This window comes from Marmota flaviventris, chromosome 9 (genome assembly GCF_047511675.1).
Source record: "Marmota flaviventris isolate mMarFla1 chromosome 9, mMarFla1.hap1, whole genome shotgun sequence".
Classification (NCBI taxonomy): Eukaryota; Metazoa; Chordata; class Mammalia; order Rodentia; family Sciuridae; genus Marmota; species Marmota flaviventris.
The window spans coordinates 64788907-64813565 of NC_092506.1; the positions used below are offsets into that span (position 1 = coordinate 64788907).

Sequence of the window (24659 nt, forward strand, 5' to 3'; positions counted from 1 at the left end):
GGTGCCTGGCCACACAGGTTTGTTCAAGCAAGGGCTTGTAGAGAAGGCTTCATTCCATCTCTGCCCCCATTAAATCAAACCGCCCCCACACAAATAGAGGCTCAGACACATCTGGACAGAAAAAAAGCCTCCGGGGGTATCGGGAACCACTGGGGTGGTCTAGGCCGGCCAGACAGCTCAGCTCTCTACCTCCTTTCCGGGTCTCAGCTCTGTCTGCCCACTAGAGAAAGAGGGACCTGGCCACAGGGCGCCCTCGGGGTGGGCCCTGCGACCGCCACGCCCTAGATGGGCGTGGCCTCCCTAGGGCAGCCTTAGTGACGGCGCCGGCCCCTCCCTCCCCCGAGGGCGGGGCGCGAGCGCGCGCGCGAGCTGGGCCCAAGCTGGCCTAAGAGCCGCGGATCCGAGCGCAGCTAGGGTGGCAGCGGCGACGCGATGGCTCCGGCTTTGGACCGGGAGGGTTACTGGGGCCCTACAACCTCCACACTGGACTGGTGCGAGGAGAACTATTTTGTGACCGAGTACGTCGCCGAGTTCTGTGAGTGTGGCCTGAGGCGGGGAGGGAGGGAGTAGGGACACCGGGCTGAGTGGAGGCGCCGTGTGGAGAAGGCAGAGGACGAACCTGGCCGCGAGGGGAGGCACCAGGCCTGGCGTCCGGGGCCGCGGGGGAAGCAGGAGTGTGGTCAGGGGTGTCCGGTGTGTCGAGGGAGGACTGCCGGAAACCGGTTCGGCTGGCCTTCACATTGGGGTCAGACGGGAAATGGGGAGCCCCTGCTCGACCTAAGGGGACAGCCTGAGAAGCAGGGCTGGAAATGGGAATTCCTACCTGTCCGCGGAGTGGAGACAGGCAGCGGGCAGCCCAGAAGGGGTCGGGAGAGTGGAGGTCTCTGCTTATTGGAATGAGAGCCCAGGACACCTGTTCTGTTGTCACCCCCTCCTCAGCCAGAGGGGAACACTTCCTTGCTCCGTCTTCCCCCAAGTCTGGGAAAACTCTAAGGTCTTTCCAGTCTTCTTTCTCCTTCCTTCCTTTCTCTCTCTCTATATATATTTAGTTGAAGTTGGACACAATACCTTTATTTTATTTATTTATTTTTTTAATGTGGTGCTGAGGGTCGAACCCAGCGCCTACCCACGCTAGGCGAGCGCTCTACCGCGGAGCCACAACCCCAGCTCTCTTTCTCCTTTCTTATATGACCCCCCCTCACCATCTCCAGGGAACAGTTTTAGGATCTCAGAGATCCAACTCCCTCTCCCATATCTTCGGGTACCAGAAATGATCTGCTAGTACTATTCAACTCCCATCTTGCGCCAGAAGTAGAAGGCAGAGGATCAAGTACCTTTCTGCTTGTGCCAGCCTTCTAAGGGCAGGAGGGACCAAGTCATTGCTTCACTGTGAACCTCGTCAGACTTCCTAGGGGTTAATGGTCATCTGAGAACCCTACTTCCACTAACCACACCTTCTGGGAACTTAAGAGTCCTCCTCAAGCCTTTGCTCTAACAGGCATTGCTGGCCAGGTCTGGGTTGTTGTTGTTGGTGGTTTTGTGTGTGTGTGAGTGTGTGTGTTTTCCTAGATAATCATTTCTGCCAGGCTTGAGAGATTTTCTATTGTTTATTTTGGTCAAGTTTTTTTTTTTAAACATATGTTGATGGGCTGGGGTTGTGGCTCAGAGGTAGAGAGCTTGCCTACTATGCTTGAGGCACCAGGGCTGCGGGGAAAGCAGGAGTATCCGGTGACTGAGGACTGCCGGAATCTGGTTAGGCTGGCCTTCACACATAAAAAAATAAATAAAGATATTGTGTCCATCTATAACTAAAAAATAAATATTAAAAAATACGTTGTTTTTTTTAATGGATCATTTTGTTGTTGTTGTTGGAGATGGACAGAATACCTTTATTTTATTTATTTGTATGTGGTGCTGGGGACCCAACCCAGTGCCTCAGCATGCTAGGAAAGCACTCTACTACTGAGCCACAACCCCAGCCCCTATTTTGGTCAAGTTTTAAGAGCACAGGGTTTCATCCATCCTTCTTTCAGGTACCTGCTTCTGCAAGATGCAGAGACAATCTAATTCTTTGGTTATTACTGCCTTATTTTAATTGAATCCACTTTGTCAGGACATGAGGCAAAACTCTTCGCAGCTAACCTTCTTATTACTGACTCCTTCTCCTAGGCATGTGTGTTTGGCTTTGTAGAAAAGAGACAAGATCCCAGGCCTGATGGCAGACCTGTAATCCCAGAATCTCAGCGACTTGGGAGGCTGAGGTAGGAGGATCAGAAGTTCAAAACCAACCTCAACAATTTAGCAAGGCCTAAGCAAATTAGGAAGACCCTGTCTCAAAAAAAAAAAAAAAAAAGGCTAGAGTTTCATACAAAATAATCCTCCTTTATTCTGTCCCTCCTGTAGTTGGCTATTAAAAAGAAAGAAAGAAAGAAAACTTTTTTTTTTTTTTTTTTTTTGTAGCTTTTGGGACTTGATTTGGAGGAAGTTGAGACCATGATAGGGCTGAGAATCATTTTTCCTGAGCTATTAGTTTTTACATAATAATGGAGAAATATGGCAAAGGGATTATTTGTAGTGTAATTACTTGGCAATTTGAATATAGGTTAAGGAAGCATTTTATCAATTTTTAAAAAATTATTTACACATGACAGTATAATGATCTTGACATACATTTTAATCAGATGGGGTATAATTTCTCATTTTTCTGAGTGTACAGGTTGCAGAATCACATTGGTCATGCAGTCACATATATACATACATAAATTTTTAAAAATATCTTTCTTTTATTTTTATGTGGTGCTGAGAATCGAACCCAGTGCCTCACGCATGCTAGGCGAGCGTGCTACCACTTGAGCCACATCCCCAGCCCATTTTTCAAATTTTTAAATTGCTTTGGTAAGCCCATACCTGGTCCAGAAGACCATGATCATGAGAGAGAGAAAGGATTTAAAGCTGTTCTCTCTGAGCTGGAAATGTAGAACTTTTTTTCTTTTACTTGGTGGTTTCAAATATTGGATGGACTCTCATATATAGTAGTTAACTTTTCCAGTTTCTCTAGAATTTAGAATTGGGGCAATGGATGGAGAAAACTAACATAAGGAATAACTTCAGCATAAAGAAAATCTTTCTAATGATATTATCACAGAACGGGTTGGCTTAAGGATAAGAGGATTTTCACTAAAGGTGTTAGAGCAGACATTGCTCAGCTAACTAATGTGAGAATCTGAGGAGGAATTAACTAGTAGAGGAAAGGAGCCTGAGTTGGCCTTTAGATTTCCTGCAGTCTTTTTGGTCTACATAAGTATAATGACTTTTAGTTTAGAACCAAGGCTTTGGATTAGAATCAAAAGAGAATACTGGCAGTTGATCATGTGAATTATAAGAGAGTAGATACTAGTATTCTGACAGATAGCTCTGAGAAATAGGAAATGGCTTTAGTTCTCAATGTCCTCAGAAGAGGAAACTGAGCAGACTGCAGGAAGGTTTTGACACAGGAATCTGAGGGGTTGCAAGAAGAGGATGAGTGCATATGTTGGCAGCCCTTTGCGCATGTACCTTGGGAGAAAATGATTTGGAGGAAGTTGAGGTCAAATACCACAGCAAGTGGTGGGTGTCTATTATAACTTGAAATAAGAGAAATGGATCTTTGAAAAATATACCGATTAGTAATAATATGTTTAAAATATGTGTTCAAAATAAATGCCATTTTATCATTATATTTATATTAATGACAACATTAAGGATGATAGTAATAATAGTTGTTACCTGTATGTTTGCTGTGTTCCACAACTTGCTAAGCATTTCATATAATTTATCTTTTTTGCTCTTTACAATAATTTTAAAAAGAAGGTATTGTTATCTCTCACAGTTTAGAAAATTGAGTTTCTGAGAACTAATTTATATACAGTCACAATAAATGGTGTAGAGACAGTATTCAAATTGAGATGTGACTTTAAAACTGTTAGACTGTATTGCCTCTCCCTTCATTCTTTCAATCACACATTCAAGGGGGATAGGACAGACAAGAAATCCTATTCTATCACAAAAGATAAATTGAATAGCAATTCAAGTTATTCAAGTATCTTTCAACTATTCAATTATCTTTCAGCAATAGAGTATATATTTTGGGGTTATAATAATGAGTTTGGGCAATTGTGTGTTTAGATATGGTTCTTTGTCACTTTCAGCACCTGAAAAACTATCTTTTTAGCATGAACCAACAACAATCCAAATTCCTTTTCATTTGAGCAGATTGTGAGAACCAGGGAAAAGGGCAAAGGGTCTCTCTTTATTTGTGAAATAATGATCCGATTGATGCCAGACTTTTTAAGTATGGGAATCCTCATTTTGTCAGGTAGTATGGGACCATACAAATAGCCATGCACATTAAAACTAGACAAAACAGTCTTCATAATCAATAAGAAAAGTTAGAATTATTCTGTGACCTTTAAATTTTTTTGTCAAACATTGTATAAACCCTCTTATTGTTGGTTATAAATATGTAGGGGAATGAGAAAGAAGTAGAACTAAATTTTTTACACTATAACTTAAATAATTGAAAACACAGGTATTAAAATGTTTTATTTCTTTGTAAAATAGCTTATCAAGAGTAGTTTGGAGTGGGGGCTATAGCTCAGTGGTAGAGCGCTTGCCTAGCACATGTGAGGCACTGGGTTCTATCCTCAGCACCACATAAAAATAAATAAAGTAAAGGCATTGTGTCCATATACAACTAAAAAAATATTTTAAAAAAAGAGTGGGCTGAGGTTGTGGCTCATAACATTGTACTTTCATAACATTGAAAGTACAAAGAATAAAATGTTGTAAGCCAATTCAAATTTAGAAATGATTCATAGAGGCACAGCAATTTATTCCGTGCCATAAGTTGTGGGAAGAGCAGACAAGCACTTTACAAAGTACTATTTTTTAAAAAAATATATTTTTAGTTGTAGATGGACACAATACCTTTATTTTGTTTATTTGTTTTTTATGTGGTGTTGAGGATCAAACCCAGTGTCTCGTGCGTGCTAGGCAAGTGCTCTACTACTGAGCCACAGCTCCAGCCACATAATATTCTTTTAGTGTTTATGTAATAATGGGATTTATGGAATGAAGATCTAGCAGCAAAGTTTGGACTATATTCAATTTCTCACAGTTAATAAACAGTGATAACTGCAATTTGAATTGTGTTGTCGGGAGATTGTCATTATTTAACTAAACTCTGGTAACTGAAATTTGTGCCTGCTGAAACTCTACGAAGTAAAGATTGCCTATGTATTAATAATGTACAGAACATTCCTATTAAGGAGATTAATGTTACATCTCCCACTCTCCACTTTTTGGGCTACTAGGGATTGAATCCAGTGTAGCTCATTCTACCACTGAGCTATATTCCCATCCATTTTATTTTGAGATGGGCCTTGGTAAGTTGCCAGGGCTGATCTCAAACTTGCGATCCGCCTGCTTCATTTTCCTGAGTAACTGGGATTACAGGTGTACCCAACTGCTTCTGGCTGTTAGCCCATTTTAAAGAAGAGGAAATTGAGTTTTAGAGAAGTTAAGAAACCTGCTTAGTGTCATACAGCTATTGAGTGGCAGAAATGGTATTCCAATTTAGATCTCATAAGCCTTTCTACTAAGACAAACAATCTTCCCAAAGTGGAATTTCAAGCACTGTTGGACTAACGAAAGAAACATTACCTAAAAGGAGATGAAGGGGAATTCTAATTATCCAGTTAAAATTATTTAAAATGTTTCATTTATTCAGCAAATATTTACTGAGTACCTATTTTGTCAAGGCTTCAGTCTATTAAAGTATATATGAAGACAGATTTTCTCTTCTGGTTGTTGGAGAGGCTAATTAGGAGTATGAACATATACATTCAACAGGTACACTCCTACTTTCAAATGAACTGCATCCCTAAAATGCATTTGGAAGATCCTGGATTGACATTATGGGAGGGGTTGTCAGAAAGCTAATAAATATATTTGAAAATTTCTAATTATGGCTTTTATAGGGACTACCTCAGTCTGAGACAGTCACCTAGTTGGTAAGATTTCCATGGTTGGAGAGAATGAATGGCAGCTTATGTTATGACCATCTAGCTATCTTTATTTTGTTCTTGCGCTAGGATAATTCAAGCTTTTTTTGTGAATTTTTCGCTCCTCTTCCGTCCTTAGGAACTAGGCTAAAGGAAAGTGGGCAGCCCTCAGGCTTTATACTTTTGTTATGGGAAATTCATTTAGATGGGGAAAGAAATATTATTTTCTTATCACAGCAGCACAAGACAAAAGAAATTTTAGCCAGTTGCCTCTACCATACACATGCCTCAAAGGGCCTCTGGCTGCTTGTAGTTCTTTGCTGTTTTTCTTTTCCTTTCCTTTTCTTGGGGTCTCTTCCTAACATCTTCCTTGAATAGCAAGCCTCAAGTAAGTGAGCACACTTCTGGCTTTTTTTGTTTCTGGGGCTCTGTGGGCTGGCAGAGGGTGATAACTTTAAGGTAGATAATCCTTTCCCTAAGAGTTTCTGACAAGCGGTACCTCCAGCTTATAGCCTAAAAACATCATAAGTCAACTGATGAAGAAAGGCCAAGTGAAAGGCCAGATTCAGTGTATAAAAGGGTATGGGTTTAATATATCCAAGTCAAAGACTGGCAGTAAGTTGTTTAGATGCTCTGATGAATATATATGTGGCGTGTTGGAATACTAGGAAATGGTATTTATTAAAAACTTAAACAAAGATTCATAAAGGCTCTACAATATCCCTGCCTCAAGAACTACCATACCAACTGATATTTTATTTAAATTGTGGAAAAATACACATAACACAAAATTTATCATCTTAACCATTTTTAAGAATATACAGTTCTGTAGTGTTAACGTACATTCACATTGTTGTACACTAAATCTTCAAAATGCTTCATCTTGTGAAACTGAAACTCTATTCAACTCTATAACAGCTCTTCATTCTCTCCTCTCTCTAGCTTCTGGCAACTGTCATTTTATTTTATGTCTCTATTATTCCAGATATATAAGAGGAATCTGTCTTTTTTCACTTAGGATAAGGTCCTGAAAGTTCACAACATGGATGTTGTAGCATGTATGAGAATTTCTTTTTTTAAAGGCTGTATAATATTCTATTATATGTACATACCATATTTTCTTTATCCATTCTTCCATTGATGAACACTTGGGTCACTTCTACCTCTTGGCTATTGTGAATAGTGCAGCTGTGAATGTGGGTAAACAAATAGCTCTTCAAGCCCCAATAGTAATATTGTTGGATCATGTGGTAACATAGCAGCTATTTTAACTTTTTCATCATAAGGAAGCCTCTTATTTGTTATAGGCTCCATGAATTTATTATCACTCTCACATAAATTGTAATTTATTATTATTCTACTTAAGTTTTGATTGTACTTTATCCCTGTTTTAATTAGTATAAGGCACATGTCAATCAGATGAATGCTGGTCACTGTTACCACACTATATTGATCCATGTGAGATAGTTACTAATTACTTTAATGTTTTAATATAATTCTAGTCCAAAGCAAAACAGCATACTGTTTTTATTGCAATCTTCTTGTGGATAAATGTGATTTTTAAAATATTGGAAATAGCCTATAGAAATAATAATAGCTAACACTTATGGGGCTTAATGTGCAACATTCTCTTGTGTATTATATGATAAGAACCCTTGTTATAATATTTACAAATTAAAAAATATATATTTCTTTAGTTGTAGGTGGCCACAATGACTTTATTTTATTTATTATTTTTATGTGGTGCTGAGGATCGAACCCAGTACTTCACACATGCTAGGCGAGTGCTCTACCACTGAGCTACAACCCTAGCCCTATTTACGGTTTTTTTTAAGTTACTCTTTTAAGTTTTAGTCATATTTTAGAGATCTGGAAATTTAAGGCAGAGAAGGATTGAATAATTTGTTCAAAGTTTTCTACTTTGCCAGGGACAAAATGAAGATTTGAATTCATGCATTGCTTTTTTTTAATATTTATTTTTTAGTTGTAGTTGGACACAATACCTTTATTTTATTCATTTATTCTTATGTGGTTCTGAGGATTGAACTTAGGGCCTCACACGTGCTAGGTGAGTACTCTACCGCTGAGCTACACACCAGCCCCTTGAATTCATGCATTTCTGACTCCAGAGTACATTCATATCTCTCTCTCCCCCTCTCTCTCACTAAAATATCTTTGAGTTATAAATTACTTATAATAAAATACATCCTTTTAAAAATATTTTTTTTTTTAGTTGTAGATGGACACAATACCTTTATTGTTTATTTATTTATTTATGTGATGCTTAGGTTCTAACCCAGTGCCTCACACATGCTAGGCAAGTATCTACCACTGAGCTACAACCCCAGCCCTAAGACACATCCATTTAAAGTGTATAGTTTGTAAAGTTTTGATAGGTGTGTATACCTATGTAACTACTATCTCAATCAAGATGTGGACTGTTTTTTAAAAATATTTATTTAATTTTTTTAGTAGAAGTTGGACACAATACCTTTATTTTATATATTTGTTTATTTTTTTATGTGGTCCTGAGGATCGAACCCAGGGCCTCCCATGTGCTAGGCAAGCACTCTACCACTGAGTCACAATCCTAGTCTGAACTGTTTTTATTACCCTGAAAAGTTATCAGAGCATGCCTTTCTAATCATATGCTAATACTGATTGATTTCCAAAGTAGGTAATATTATAATCCCAATTTTACAGTTGAGGACATTGAAATTTAAGAAGATTAAGAAAATTGCCCAAGGTCACATATTACTAAGTGGCAGAGCCCAAGTGACCCAAAAGCCACTTAATTCCAGAGCTGTCTGATGGACTACCATACTATTCCTGCCTTCCTCCATACAATTTTTTAAACCTTACTAAATCCAGAGACCTCAGACAAGGAACTAGTGATCTAATATTAGAAGTAAGGAAAAGACCTTGAGAAGTGAATTGATCTGGCCAAGCTTCTGTTGCAAATTAGTGGTGAAGACTAGACTTCACCACATTCTGTAGTTTCTCAGTCTGGTAAATGGTAGAGAGGAGGGGGAGAATATTAGTGTTGTTGATTTTATATTTTAATGAGTTACCAAATCATAGGACTTCCTCAGAACAAAAAGAATTCTCAATGAACTGTTTTATTATGGTGAAGATGCTAACAGTACATTAATTAGTGTTCCTCATTTTCATGTGCATGCGAATTACTTGGGGGATCTTGTTAAAACTTATATTCTAGTTTAGTAGGTCTGAAAAGTGGTCTTAGAGTCTGCATTTCTTATAAGCTATCAGGTGATTCCAGTACTGCTGGTCTAGAGATTGCACTTGAAGAAGCAAGCCTTTACAGTTCATAGAGCACTTTCCATCCCCCCCCCCCGCCCCCCCCATGAACTGTAGGTGTTATCTCTGTTTGTATGTAAGGAAACCAAGTTCAGAAAGATAATGCCAGGCGTGGTGGCACATACCTGTAATCCCAGTGATTTGGGAGGCTGAGGGAAGATGACAAGTTCAAGGCCAGCCTCAGCAATTTAGCAAGGCCCTAAGCAACTTAGCAAGACCCTGTCTCAAAATAAAAAAAGGGCTGGGAGTATGGCTCTGTGGTTAAGCACCCCTAGGTTCAATCCCCAGTAACAAGGGTTGGGGGAGGGGGAATCAAAAACAACTTCTTCAAGATCCAAGGGACTGGTACAGAAGCCTAGATTTCTAGGCTTGATTTTCCTGAAAACACTGCACTTGAAGGAAAGCTTGAAAATGATTATCCTGGGTTATGAGTTAAATTAAACATTTTCATTTCTGAAATAATTTTTATTCTTATCTACTTCTAATGCCTTTCCCAAGCTCATACCAAACCAATTTTTAGACTCAAGTCTGTAGTTAGCAATTAGAAATAGTAGGTGCTTGAAGGTGGAGTTTATTTTGAAATCTAATCTTAGTGTTTATCTAGTTCTTCCAAGATGTTAGCTAGGAAGAATTGTCACTTGTTAGCACATGTTGGAAAAAAAAAATTGATTTTAAAAAAGAGGAACAGTAATTGGTATGTGGGTAATTAAAAATAATAGAATGATTCCTCAAATGGCAATTTGCAGAACTTCACTGAGCTGGGATACATAGAATAGTAGTTATGAAAGTCTTTCCCAGTACATTATTTTAGGTTAAAATTTTAAGTTACTTCTTTGATTTTTGAGTTCTGCCATTTTCCTTTGCTAGGTGTTTCCTAGTCAGTAGGGAAAACTTAGATGAAGAATTTTAGGTATTGCAGAAGAACAATGGCATGAAGAAACATTTTAGGGCCCAGCAAAATGATAAGAACTCACCAGAGACAACAAAAGTAATTTATGGTGGCACAAAAATCCTAGATGTTTTACTGTGGGGAAAGTACATAGTATAACAGAAAGATTGCTGCACTTCAAGTCAGAATCAGTTTCCTATCTGGACTTTGCTTCACTTAAGGTTTGTAACTTTGGGCAAATCACTTAATTGTTCTCTGTATCAGTTTTCTATAAAACAAGATTTTTTTTTTTTTTTTTTGTAAATTTCTGGTGCTGAGGATTGAAACCAGGCCCTCAGGCATACTAGGCAAGTGCTATACCACAAAGCTAAATCCCTAGCCCTTGATTGGTTTTTAAGTGAAATTTTTTACACATATAACAAAGTTGGAAGAATTCTGCAGTTAATGTTCACTTATTCACTACCTAGATTATACTATTAAGATTTTATTGGAATAGTTTTATCTTGTGTCTATTAATTTATCCATTCCTCTCTGTCCATCAATTTATTTTATTTTTTGACACACTTCAAAGTAAATTGAAGACATATGTATTCTTTCCCCTAAATATTTCAGCATTCATATCATTAACTGAAGTTCAGTTTTTAAATGTTTTTTTAAAATATTTATTTTTTAGTTTTAGGTGGAAACAATATCTTTATTTTATTTTTATGTGGTGTTGAGGATCGAACCCAGTGCCCCATGCATGCCAGACGAGCACGCCACCGCTTGAGCCATGTCCCCAGCCCATGTTTTTTTCTTTTGGTGTGAAATTCGCATTCAATGTAATGCACAAATCTTAAGTTTTTATTTGCTGAATTTTGATAATTATGTACACCTGTGTAACTGAACCCCTATCAAGATGTGATAATTTGGACTGGGTGTTTAGCTCAATGGTAGACATGCTTAGCATGCTCAAGGTCTTGGATTCAGTCTGTAGCAGCAAAAAAATAAATAAAAATAAAAAAATTTTAAAAGGTAAGCTTTGCTATTAATCAGGAATATTCCTTATGCCTCTTTTTGGTTAACCCTCACCTTCCCTTTCCCCTTCCCCTTTCTTTCCAGTATAACAACTATTTTCTGAAAATTTCCCCTACTATAGATTAGATTTGCCTCTTTTAGACTGTATACAGGTGGAATTATCTTATTATTAACTATTTGGTATAATAAGCCTTGTTTCTTTCAGAAGATTATTTTTGAGATCCATCTGTGTTGCTATGTGATGGTATTCCATTGTATAAATCTAAAACAGTTTGATAATCCATTTTCCTGTTGATGGAAAGCGAACTGTTTTCAGGTTCTGACAATTTTAAATAGAACTTCTATGAATGTTTTTGAACAAAAACATTCTTGTGGATGTATATGTTCATTTTTCATAGGTAATGTCTGGGATTGTAATAATTGGATCATAGGTTGGGGTATATTTTATTAGAAACTGCCATGCCTTTTTCCAAAGTAGTTATATGATTTTACACTTACAGCATTTGATCCACATCCTTGACAACAGTTGATGTCAGTTGTTTTAATCCATTCTGATGGATGCGTAATATATCATTGTGGTATCTAGTTTATTCTTTTAATTCTTTAGTCTTTCTTCCTCCTTTTTCTTGCCCTACATTGTCCTCTTGTTGAAAAAGGCCATTTACGTACACATTATGATTTTGTGCCCCTTTCAGTGTTTGTATTGTTCCCATGAGAGATTTAATAAACTTTTTTTAAAAAATCATGAAGTTTGGGGGTAGTTATTCAACAATAAATAATTGAAAGTAGTGTCTTGAATTTGAGGAATTTTGATTTCCTGTTGTAAAAACTCTGGGCACACCAAATTACACTATACCTTTTAGTCTTGGAAGATGAGACTTTAAAAATAATAATAATAAACTTATTACTTTTGTAGACCCTTTCATCTGAAAATTTAAGGAATTTTATAAGCATGTGTGTGTGTGTGTGTGTGTGTGTGTGTGTGTATGTATGTATGTGTGTGGTACTGGGGTTTGAATCCAGGGACACTTTACCACTGGTCTATATCCCCAGTCCTTTTTACTTTTTATTTTGAGACAGAGGCTTGTTAAGTTGCTGAGGATGACCTTGAACTACCTCAGCCTCCTGAATCACTGGGATTATAGGTATGCACCATCATGCCCTGCAAACATTTTTTACTTATAAGACTCAAAAAGTACTCATAAGACTCAAAAGAGTATTTTATCCAGTGAAAATAAATAAGTACCTCAAGGTTGAAATAATTTTGTTGCAGAACTGGGAAAAAAATCTTTGATCATGAGTATTACTCTTGCAATTTATATATGTTCCTTAACTTTTCAGAGTAAGCTGCTTTGTTGTTATTGTTGTTGTTACTGGGGATTAAACCCAGAGGCACTTCACCCCATTGAGCTTTATATCCCCAGTCCTTTTTACTTTTTATTTTAGGGCTTTACTGAGTTGCTGAGGCTGACCTCAAACTTCTAGTCCTCCTGTGCCGCAGTCTGGCTGGGCACAATCAGGAGCCACTTGTCAAAAGAAACTAACTTTATTTTTAGAACCACACACGCCAAACAAAACAGCCTCTCAGGAAAAATCCTCAGAGCCTCAACTGCCACCACCGGCTTTCCACAAGCCTCTCTCTCCCACACAAGCTTCTCCCCACCTCCCACAATCCTCCTGCTCTTGAGGCCGATTGGCTGGGTCACGTGGGCGGAGCCAAAAAAGTCCCCCAATGAGCAGCTCCGTGGTCTGAAAGGGCAGGGAAACAGCCCAATGAGCATCACCGCAGAGGAGCCAATCAGCTAGATGTTGCTGGGGCCGCTGTGAGCCAATCATCAGCCGGTAGCTGGAAGTTTGCTGGGGCCCCTTCGGCTGTGGCTCTCAACATCTCCCCCTCTCTGTTTAAACAACAAGCATGTGGCTTAGGGACCGTGCCTGCCTTAGGTTGTCCAATAGTACATATGGTCCTTAGGTTGGTACCATTGCAATTGGATCTTACCCATCACTGACTACCGGTCCAGTATACAGCCACACCTGTGGAGAGGTCTTTGTACCAGCGGGGGGGTGAGGTTCTTTGCCTCACCTCTGTTGGCCCCCAAATTTTAGCTGGACGATCATGACAAGCAGAAGGGAGGAAGATACACCAAGCCAATTGACGGCTCCTTTTGGAAAAATTGTACCACCAATGACATCATCAGCAAAAATACCCCAACACTACCACAAGTCGCTGCACCAACAGATAGTTCACAATGCATACAGGTGAGCTCACAATGTGTCCAGGCAAGTTCTGCAAGCAGTTCAGTGATGGCTATTGTAGAAGCTGTAGATTGGTTTTATCTTTGACTTCACCAGCACTGGGATGAAGATAGGAATTCTGGCAATAATGGCTAAAGAAAAAATTATGTAACATTACAGAAGGCACTAAAAGAAAACAATTTTCTTAACAATTTACATTGTCTTCACCGGCACTGGGATGAAGATAGGAATTCTGGCAATAATGGCTAAAGAAAAAATTATGTAACATTACAGAAGGCACTAAAAGAAAACAATTTTCTTAACAATTTACATTATCTTTAAGAGAATTATTAAATATAATGAAAAGGAAAGGTGAAAGTAAACAAACAGATCTGTTAACCTTCTTTTTTGTTTACATATTAAAACAATCCTCAACAGTTGTTTACCCAATTTAAATTAAACCATATAAATCACGTGAAAAAAAAAAATTTGGATCCATTTTATCATGAGCACTCATCATATATGATATATGGACATACATACATTCAAACATATAACACAAAACACAAGTGTGCACACATAATATAATACATACAACACATAACATTATAGTAAAGGCCTTATAACTTTTTACAGGTGAAATCTCCATTGCAATGTTTAAAAACTCTATAGTCAAAAAATAGAACTGATCAGCAAAACATTAACCTAGGTCTGTATGAGCTCAAAAAACAAAATAGAACTTCATGATATGGCAAAGGGCAATAATAAAATAGATATTGAAAAAAGCATCCTGGTTCTGTTGCAGATGTAAGAATAGCCAAACTGGAGTTTTGGATATCAGTTGTTATGGATTTGAGCCAAATCATCTTCTTTTTGGTCTGTAGAAATCGCTTTAGTTAATCTTTCTGGAATCCAAATCGGCTACTGTTCTCCCTGTGGAAACACATAAACAGACCCCCGACTCCAGACAATCACTGGGTCAGGACCTTGGTTAATCTCTCTGGAATCCAAATCGGCTGCTGTTCTCCCTGTGGAAACACACAAACAGACCCTCGACTCCAGACAATTACTGGGTCAGGACCTTTCCATTGTCCTGTTAGAATATCCTTCCAAAGTACCTTGGGCTTATGCACATTTTTGGGACACATATGCCTTTCCGCAGCACTAAGTCCTGATGAATTCAAATTTAAAAAGTTTAGAGTAAAAAGCGTTATTTTAAGTTTATCTTTGGGGAATATATACCCCTTCCCAATTCCTTCTTTTTGCTTTAATAAGTACATTTTAATAGTTTGATGAGCTCTTTCAACTATGCCTTGTCCCTGTGGATTGTATGGGATTCCTGTTATATGAGTAATGCCAAATGTTGAGCAAAATTTTTTAAAAGAGGTAGAAGAATAACCAGGGGCATTATCTGTTTTTAACTGTTTTGGAACACCCACAGTGGCAAAATTTTGTAAGCAATGAGCTATAACATCTTTAGTTTTTTCTCCGGCATGAAGGGAGCCCATCAAAAATCCAGAAGAAGTATCAACTGTAACATGCAAATATTTTAATTTTCCAAATTCTGGCAAGTGTGTGACGTCCATCTGCCAAATATGGTTAGGTATCAATCCTCTAGGATTGACTCCAAGATTAACTTGTGGTAAAAAGGTCACACAATTTTGACATTGTTTTATTATTTGTCTAGCTTGTTCCTTAGTTATTTTAAAACGCTTTTGTAAAGTATTAGCATTGACATGGAACTTTTTATGAAAATTTATAGCTTCTTCTAGTGTAGAGAAAATATGTATGTCATGTGTAGTTTTATCTGCTAAATCATTGCCCAAACTAAGGGCTCCAGGCAATCCTGTATGTGCCCTGATATATCCTATAAAGAATGGATCTTTTCTGTCCCAGATTAGACTTTGTATAGTGGAAAGCAAAGAGAAAACAGTAGAAGAAGGGGAAATCCTACCAGCATCTTCAAGAGATACTATAGCATTAACTACATACTGACTATCAGAGAATAAATTAAATACAGAATCTTTAAACATCACAAAAGCTTGTAAAACTGCATTAAGCTCTACCTTTTGAGCTGATTGTTTGGGTACTAAAAATGTAAAAGTTTGATCAGGGGTAACTACTGCTGCTGTACCATTATTTGACCCATCAGTGAATATATTTGGAGCATTCATGATAGGTGTTTTTCTTGTCATTTTTGGAAAAATTACAGGATGCAATGACCAAAAAGACAATAAAGGATTAGATGGTAAGTGGTTATCAAATGAAACATTAGATTTGCACATGATTATTGCCCAAGTATTTAACTCATTAGCTAACTCATCAATTTGATTCATAGTATATGGAGTAATAATTTTATTGGGAGAAATTCCAAACACTCCCTTTGCTGCTTTTATTCCTTTGAGTATTAATTGTCCTACAGCCTCAGGATACCTAGTAAGAATAGTGTTAGGAGAATAAGATAAATGTATCCATAATAATGGACCTTCTTGCCAAAATACTCCTGTAGGAATATTTTTTGTTGGTAGTACAATAAATAATAAAGGCAAACTTATATCAATTCTATCCAAATGCATATTTTCCATATATGTTTCAATGATTTTTAATGCCTTTCTTGCTTCAGGCGTTAACATTCGGGGTGAATTTGGATCTGATGGACCTTTTAGGATATCAAATAAAGGTCCCAACTCTCCTGTTGGTATACCTAAATAAGGCCTTATCCAATTTATGTCTCCTAATAACTTTTGAAAGTCATTAAGTGATTTGAGTTGATCTACTCGTATTTGAATTTTTGGTGGACGGACCATGGTTGAGGATAATAGAACTCCTAAATAATAATTGGAAAATTTAATTGTACTTTATCTATTGCTATCTCTAGATTATAATTTTTTAATAAGTTTGTAAGTGTGGCATAACATTCTAGCAATGTGTTTTTATCTTTGTGTGCTAATAATACATCATCCATATAGTGAAATATTTGTAGTTCAGGATTTTGATTTCTAAGTGGCTGGATTACTTTGTTAACATAAATTTGACACATAGTTGGGCTGTTAGCCATCCCTTGAGGGAGTACTTTCCATTCATATCTCTGATCAGGACCTTCATGATTCAGTGCAGGGATAGTAAATGCAAAACGTGGACTATCCTCAGGATGAATTGGAATTGAAAAAAAACAATCTTTAATATCTATAACTAAAACATACCAGGTTTTTGGCAAAGCAGACAACTGAGGAATCCCTGATTGAGCAGGTCCCATAATAACCATCTCATTATTAATGGCTCTTAAATCTTGCAATAATCTCCATTTACCAGATTTCTTTTTGATGACAAAAATGGGAGTATTATGGGGAGATACAGAAGGTTGTATATGTCCTTCTGCTAATTGTTGTTTGACCAGGTCATGGGCTGCTTGTATCTTTTCTTTAGTCAGGGGCCACTGAGGAACACATACTGGTTTTTCTGATTTCTAAGTAATTTTTATTGTCTCAGTGGCCCTTTCTGAAAATCCAACCCATGTCTGTCTGTTCCTTGATCTATTTGTATTGGTGCTGCTATACCTTGTTCTTGTTTTTCTAATCTTTTTCCTTTCCTAAAACCTTGTCTAGTCATAATAGTGGGTGCATTTTGGTTGATGTTATTTGTTAATGTCAAACCTAATTGATCTAGGACATCTTGTCCCCATAAATTTACGGGAAGATGATCCAATACATATGGCTGTATAGTTCCTTCACATCCTTCAGGATCCTTCTAATCTAATGCCATTGCACTTCTATGGGGATTAGTCGCTACTCCTAGGCCTCGAAGCGTTTGAGTGGCTTGTTGTAATGGCCAATGTTTTGGCCATTCTTGACGAGAGATGATGCTAAGGTCTGCACCTGTATCCAGTAGCCCATTAAATTCATGTCCTTGAATATTTAGTTTTAGCATGGGGCGAGAATCTAAATTTAAAGAAAGCATAGCCCAGTCTACACCTGTGGAGCCTAATCCCTTGGAACCTCTTTCTACAGTACGACTGGAAAATTTATCATGTAGGCTGGGTATTATTAGTAACTGTGCTATTCTATCTCCTGGTGAAATTACTGATATACCCTTTGGAGAACTGGCTATAATTTTTATTTCACCTTCATAATCGGGATTAATTACCCCAGGACTTATCATAAGTCCTTTTAGAGTAGAAGAGCTGCGTCCCAATAATAAGCCTACTGTTCCTTTGGGAAGAGGTACTTTCACCCCTGTGGGAATGATTTGAACTCCCATCTCTGGAGTTAGTACTGCTCTGGCGGAGGCGCAGATGTCCAACCCTGCGCTCCCTCTGGTTTGTCTGATGAGGGATCTGATGGACAATGTGTCCTGGGCACTACCCTGATGGGGTTGCTGGGTTCCTCCAGTGCTCCGTATATTTGTGGTTTTGGGCCCCGGAGCATTGGGCCCCCCTGTCCATTTTTTGGCAATGGAGCCCGATGCCTTTCTCCACGATATCGTGGATAAACACCTGGTCCTTGTTCATTTTTTGATAATGGAGTACCCTCTATGGTGGTTTGAGAACGGCATTCATTAGCCCAATGTCTCCCTCTACGGCATCGTGGGCAAATACCTGGTATTCTACTCCTTTGATACCTAGTTTTGTTAAACCCTCCTCCAATGGGGCAATTCCTTTTAAAATGTCCTGTTTGTTCACAATTGTAGCATGTTCTTGGCCTGGCATCTAAAGCCTGTTTTATTGCAGCTGCCACAATTTGCCCTTGTTCATTAATGTCTCTGGCATCTAAAGCCTGTTTTACTGCAGCTGCCACGACTTGCTCTTGTTCATTAATGTCTCTACATAATTTAATATATGTGTTTAAATCTTCATGTTTCCATGGTCTAATGATATCTCTGCACCAACGATTCGCTTGCTCATAAGCCAGGTGTTTTAGTAATGGCATTGCTTGTTCTGTATTCCCAAAAACTCTGGTAGCTGTTTGAATAAGCCTATCTACAAATTCAGCATAAGGTTCATTAGCTCTTTGTATTACCTTAGATAATTGACCTTGTAAACCTCCATGTCCTTGTAAAGTCTTCCATGCCTTAATTGCATCTACAGCAATTTGTGCATATACACCAGGATCATATGCAATTTGTTGCTGCTGATCCTCATAAGGTCCCTTTCCTAACAACATATCTAGATTTCTCTGAGGATAACCAGCTGCTGCATTTCGCCTAGCCGTCTCCTTGCAAAATTCCTCATTGGCAACCTTCCATAACAGGTATTGTCCTCCATTTAGCACAGCTTTACACATATTAGCCCAATCTGCTGGCGTCATGTTCAAGTTGTTAATGGATTCGACCATGCTTACAGTGAAGGGTGCTTGAGGACCATAGGTTGTTACAGCCTCTTTTAGCTGCTTCACTGTTTTGAAATTTAAAACTTGGTAAAATCGCTGCCCTCCTGCCTCAAATACAGGGCATGTTAATATTTGAGATCTTGTCTCAGGATCCCAACTATCAACTGCGGGGGTTGGGGACCTCCCAGCATATGGAGGTGGCCTTGTTAGTTGGACACTTACGTCCTCTGGTGATAGAAAGGTGTTAGTAGCAGTCTCCTGTAGGGGTGGTGCTGTTGGTTGGACACTTACACCCTCTGGTGGTAGAAAGGTGTTAGTAGCAGTCTCCTGTTGTAACTTTCCCCCTGATGGCTTTTTCTGTTTTACACTTTCTTTCTCTGTCTGACTAACTTGAGAGGCCTTCTCTTTTACTTGAATCTTTTCCTCTGTCTGACTAACTTGAGAGACCTTCTCTTTTACTTGAATCATTATGTCTTCTCCTTCCTCTACCATTGTCTGAACTGAAGGCTTTGGACTAAGCAAACAAGATACGAACATCCACAATGGCAATGTGCCAACTGGCAGAGTCCCTGGGCTTTTCTTTTCTATTCTTTTTAAATCTTCACCATGATGGTTCCATTGTGATATATTTAACAACTCCTCCTTAAAAAGCCATGGGCTACATTTTTGTATTGTATCAACGTATGCCCTGACTGTTCTTGATTTTACTGAGATGCCTCCTTCCTCTAACAATTTACTTAACACTCTTTCAGTTTGTTTTTTACTAATTTCTGATCCCGTATTTCTACTATAATACAACCCAACAAGATGACGCCAAACAAAACCGAGACAGAATGAAATAAAAAGGGAACAACAAAAAGTCATTATAGCCTTTCTATCCTCCTGACATGTGCATCCGTCCTTTCTCCCTATCTGTTCCTCAGATGTAAATAGTTTTTCCTCAGATGTGAGCGGTTTTTCTTCCGTCTCACTCATCTCCAGGGACAGGCAACTTAAAACAAAAGTGAAGCAAAATAAAAGAGGAATCTTAAAATGGCTACCCATCCTCTCGCCCTGCCCTCAGGGGCGAGCAGTTTCACTTACCCTCAGTCGCTCCCCGTGCGAGCCACCAAATGCCGCAGTCTGGCTGGGCACAATCAGGAGCCACTTGTCAAAAGAAACTAACTTTATTTTTAGAACCACACACGCCAAACAAAACAGCCTCTCAGGAAAAACCCTCAGAGCCCAACTGCCACCACCGGCTTTCCACAAGCCTCTCTCTCCCACACAAGCTTCTCTCCACCTCCCACAATCCTCCTGCTCTTGAGGCCGATTGGCTGGGTCACGTGGGTGGAGCCAAAAAAGTCCCCCAATGAGCAGCTCCATGGTCTGAAAGGGCAGGGAAACAGCCCAATGAGCATCACCACAGAGGAGCCAATCAGCTAGATGTTGCTGGGGCCGCTGTGAGCCAATCATCAGCCGGCAGCTGGAAGTTTGCTGGCAGCTGGAAGTTTGCTGGGGCCCCTTCGGCTGTGGCTCTCAACACTCCTGCCTCAGCCTCCCAAGCTGCTGGGATTACAGGTGTGTGCCACTGTACCCAGCTTCAGAGCAAGCTGCTTTTAATAGCAAGTGGGAATGACTGGGATAGAGTCAGAAGACAAAAACTAAACTCCAGAATTATGTGTATTAAAATATAACTATAAAAACTTGTTATGACTTTCATTTATTATTTACACATACAAAATGATAAAGAAAGAGCCTAGATAAAATGATGCTCCTAAAATGAAGCATTACAGTTTCTATGCTACAATTTTTCCTCCCCCTGCCCCTTTTTTTTAAAGCAGACATAAGGATAAATCTGAAAAAAATCTAAATGAAACATTTCTGGTCCCACCATTTCAGATAAAGGATACTCAACCTGTGTAATCTTAAACTATTGACTGTTTATCTCTGTGAAATGTCTTCCCTTTTCTCTGGTAATATCTTCATTTCGGAAGTCTACTTTCTCTGACATGAGAAATTCCAGCTTTCTTGGAATTTGTATTTGTATGGTTCTTCTTTTCTAACTTTTTAATTTTAGCTTATTTATGTCATATTTATTATGCTTTTCTTGTAAAATTGGGTTGCCTTTTTTTTTGTCTAGTCTGACAATCTGTGCTGCTTAACTGGCATATATTGTTTATTTTTAGATAATATAATATCAGTATAGTTGGGTTATTGTCTTACTATTTATCTTATTTTTTTCATTTCTTCTTTATTTTTTCCCTCTTTTCCTGCCTTCTTTTAAATTAATTTAGAAGAGTGTGTATGCATATAGTTTTTTGTTATTTTTTTCTAGTACTGGGGGTTTGAACTTGGGGTCTCATACATGTGCTTTCCCACTGAGCTACATCTCTAGCTCTTTTATTTTTTATTTTGAAACAAGGTCTTGCTAAGTTGCTGGAGCTCACTCCAAACTTGCCATCCTCCTGCCTCAGCCTCCTGGGTAGCTGGAATTATAGGCTTGCACCAACTCACCTAGCTGCATCTAATGTTTCATTTCATCTTGTCTATATCAAGAAGAAATGAGTTTTCTGCTACATGTGTTCTATGTGTTTTCTGCTACATCTCTCATTTCTTTCTTTATTTTTTTTAAGAGAGAGTGAGAGAGGAGAGAGAGAGAGAGAGAGAGAGAGAGAGAATTTTTAATATTTTTATTTTTTAGTTATCGGCGGACACAACATCTTTGTATGTGGTGCTGAGGATCGAACCCGGGCGGCACGCATGCCAGGCGAGCGCGCTACCGCTTGAGCCACATCCCCAGCCCCATCTCTCATTTCTTTAGAGGTTGTTATCAATTTGTAGTATACATTTTAAATTTACTATAGTCTATTTTCAAGTAATCATACCATTTCATGTATGATGTTAGAACCTGAAAATAGTATACCTGAACTTTTCTTGAAAATACTGAAAATAGTATACCTGAATAAATTTTGTCAGTTTACTTGTTTGAAATATCTTTGTTTCACCTCAATATTTGAAGCATCTTTTTGCTGGCTGTAGAATTTTTGTTGGACAGTCATTTTCTCTTACTACTTAAAAACTTGCTCCATTGTCTCTTTTTGCAGCTTTTGTTTGTTTGAAAAGTTATAATTTTTAATTATCTCTTACTCTCTTGCCCTTTTTTTTCTGTGCTCTTAAGATATTATTTTTATCTTTGGTTTTGAGTAGTTTTATTGTGATGTTCCTTGGTGATAGGGTGGTAGTATATATATGGATATCTCTCTTGGACTTTCTTAATCTTAGATCTTTGAACTGATTTTTATTAAAAAAAAAAATAAAATCTGGAAGATTGAAAATAGTCTGGCTTTATTATTTATCCTACTTTGTTTTTGTTTCCTCTTTTTTCTGGTACTTCAGTTATACATATATTAGCATTATATTAAGTAGTCTGATATTATATCTTATCTGTCATTTTGCTCTCTCCCACTTTATGCCAGCTTAAGTTTGGATATTATCTGTTTCCTTGGGTTCAAGTTCATGGTTCTTCTTATTCCTCCTCTACTTCCTCCCCTTCCCCCTCCCTCCTCCTTTTTTTTTTTTTTTTGGTACCAGAGATTGAACTCAGGAGTGTTTAACCACTGAGCCACATACCCCACCTTTTTATTTTGAGACGGGGTCTTGCTAAGTTGTTTAGGCCTTGCTAAGTTGCTGAGTCTGGCTTTGGACTTTCAATCCTTCTGCCCCAGCCAGCCTCCCAAGCCACTGGGGTTACAGGCATGTGTCATCATGCCCAGCCATGGATCTTTTTCTTCCGAAATGTGTAATCTACTGGTAAGCACATGCAGTGAAATTTTCACTTTAGATACTGCATTATTAAACTCTAGAAGTTAATTTTTTATTGTTTATATTTTTCTCTGGGTTATATTCATATTTTCCTTTAAAGCCATGAACATATTGATAAGAGGTTTTTAAAAAATCATTATTATCTGTTAATTCCACCCTTATACTCATTTCAAAATCTGATTTTTTTCATTGGGAAGTGGGTTACATTTTCCTGATTCTTTCCATATAGTGTGCAGTGAAAAGAATAGTTGTAATACAATTCAAAATATTTTTTTCTGAATCATTTCAAGTAAATTACCAACAAAGTCTTCTATTACCCTTAATACTTTGTTGTGTATTTTCTTCAAATAAGAATGTTGTCCTATTAACCACAGTACAATAATTAAAATTAAAAAATGAATATTGATTGTATTATTACCACCTAATCCTAAAATTCCGTTTAACTTTTCCTAGGGATTACATTGTATATCCTTAATTGTAGATGCTTGAAGGAAAAGACAACAGTGTATATCCTACCTACCTTGATCTTGATGCTATAGTTGTTATAGCATCTACATGTGTTATAAACTTCAGAACATTTATATATTAAAAGTTAATGTTATAAATAAATTTAAAGGTAAGAGACAAAGTAATTGTCTTCTGCAGCTTACCAATTTTGGTGCTCTTCACTGTTGTTTGTTTGAATATCTGAATTCCTCTCCAGTGTTATTTTCCAGATATTATCTGTTTCCTTGGGTTCAAGTTCTTGTATCTATACTTTTTTTTTTCATTTTGAAAAATTTTGGTTAACATACATGCAAATATTTTGTCTCATTTTTTTCTTCTATTCTTTTGCTTTAGTTACAGGATGTTAGAAAGTTTTATGTAATTTAATGGGTTTCTTAGGATCTGTTTATTTTTTTTTAATAAAAAATCTTTTTTTTTTCTCTTTCTGTACATGTATAGAATGGGTGATTTTGATTGATCTGTCTTCAAGTTCACTTACTTTTTTCACATTTGTCCAGTAAATCCATCTAGTGGATGCAGTATTTCAGATATTATATTTTTCAGTTCTAGAATTTTCTCTTAGTTCTTTTTTTATCATTTCTATTTTTCTTCAGAGATTTTCTATCTTTTTATTATTATCATATTTTGTTTTAATTCATTGAGGGTAGTTATAAAAACTTTAAAATCCTTATTTCGTTTTTCCCTACATCTCTGGGTGATCCCTTGGGATCAATCTTAGTTGGTATTATTTTTCTCTTGAGAATGTGTTTCATTTTCCTGTTTCTTCATATGTTGGATAAATTTAAGCTTTATTCTGGATCTAATGAATGTTAATTTTGGAGATTCTATTGTTAGGTAAGCATTATTTCTATTGTTTTTACTGGCAGTCATCCTGGCTGACTTGACTTGACCTATAAACTCTTTCTTGGCCAGCACTTCTGATCCAGCATCTCCTGGCCAGCTTCTCTTCTATCTTTAGCTGAACATGTTTTAGTCTGTTAGATTCATGTTGGTTCAGAGTTCAATCAGGGATATGGGCAGACAGAATTTGGGGATCTCTTCCTTGTCTTGTTGCCTTTCAGGAATTCTCCATTCTCTCACTGGCTATGTTTTTCCTGGCTTCACTTTTCTGGTTTCCTAGGTCAAGGGCAACTGACAGCACACAAGCCTATGGTGTTACTTTTCCCTACTTCTTGTGTGCTGTCAGCTGCCCTTGACCAAAGGCTAAAAGTTGTGGAAATGGGAACTTATTTTGTGTAACTCCCTTTCTTCAAGTGTGTACTCCTTGTTAAGAGCCTGTCTGTGTCTCTTTTACTATTCAGTGCTTCTCAGTAATCCCTTTGGTTCTAGATGTTACCATTTTTTTTTTTTTTTTTTTTTTTAGAGAGGAAACTAGCAAATAGGATCTTAATTCTGGAAGCAGAAGTGTATTTGGTCCTTTTAAGTAAATGTTCCATTTCTCTTCCCATTATGTTCATGTTTTCCTTTACATTCTTGATCAGTTAGAATAATTGTGAAATCTTTGCCAATTTCATCATCACTATC

At 37.8% G+C, this 24659-nt stretch overlaps 1 protein-coding gene across 3 annotated transcripts in view; it reads left to right on the plus strand.

Moving 5' to 3' along the window:
- Positions 1 to 357: 357 nt before the first annotated feature.
- Positions 358 to 24659, plus strand: part of Acer3 (alkaline ceramidase 3) — a 168524-nt gene continuing 144222 nt past the window's right edge. For 2 of the 3 annotated variants that reach the window (XM_027942709.2, XM_071616515.1), the window contains exon 1: positions 358 to 535. In XM_027942709.2, the coding sequence (XP_027798510.1) occupies positions 433 to 535 (103 nt within the window). In that variant the 5' untranslated portion in view covers positions 358 to 432. The remainder of the gene's footprint in view (positions 536 to 24659) is intronic. The other variant, XM_071616516.1, reaches the window with a different exon arrangement.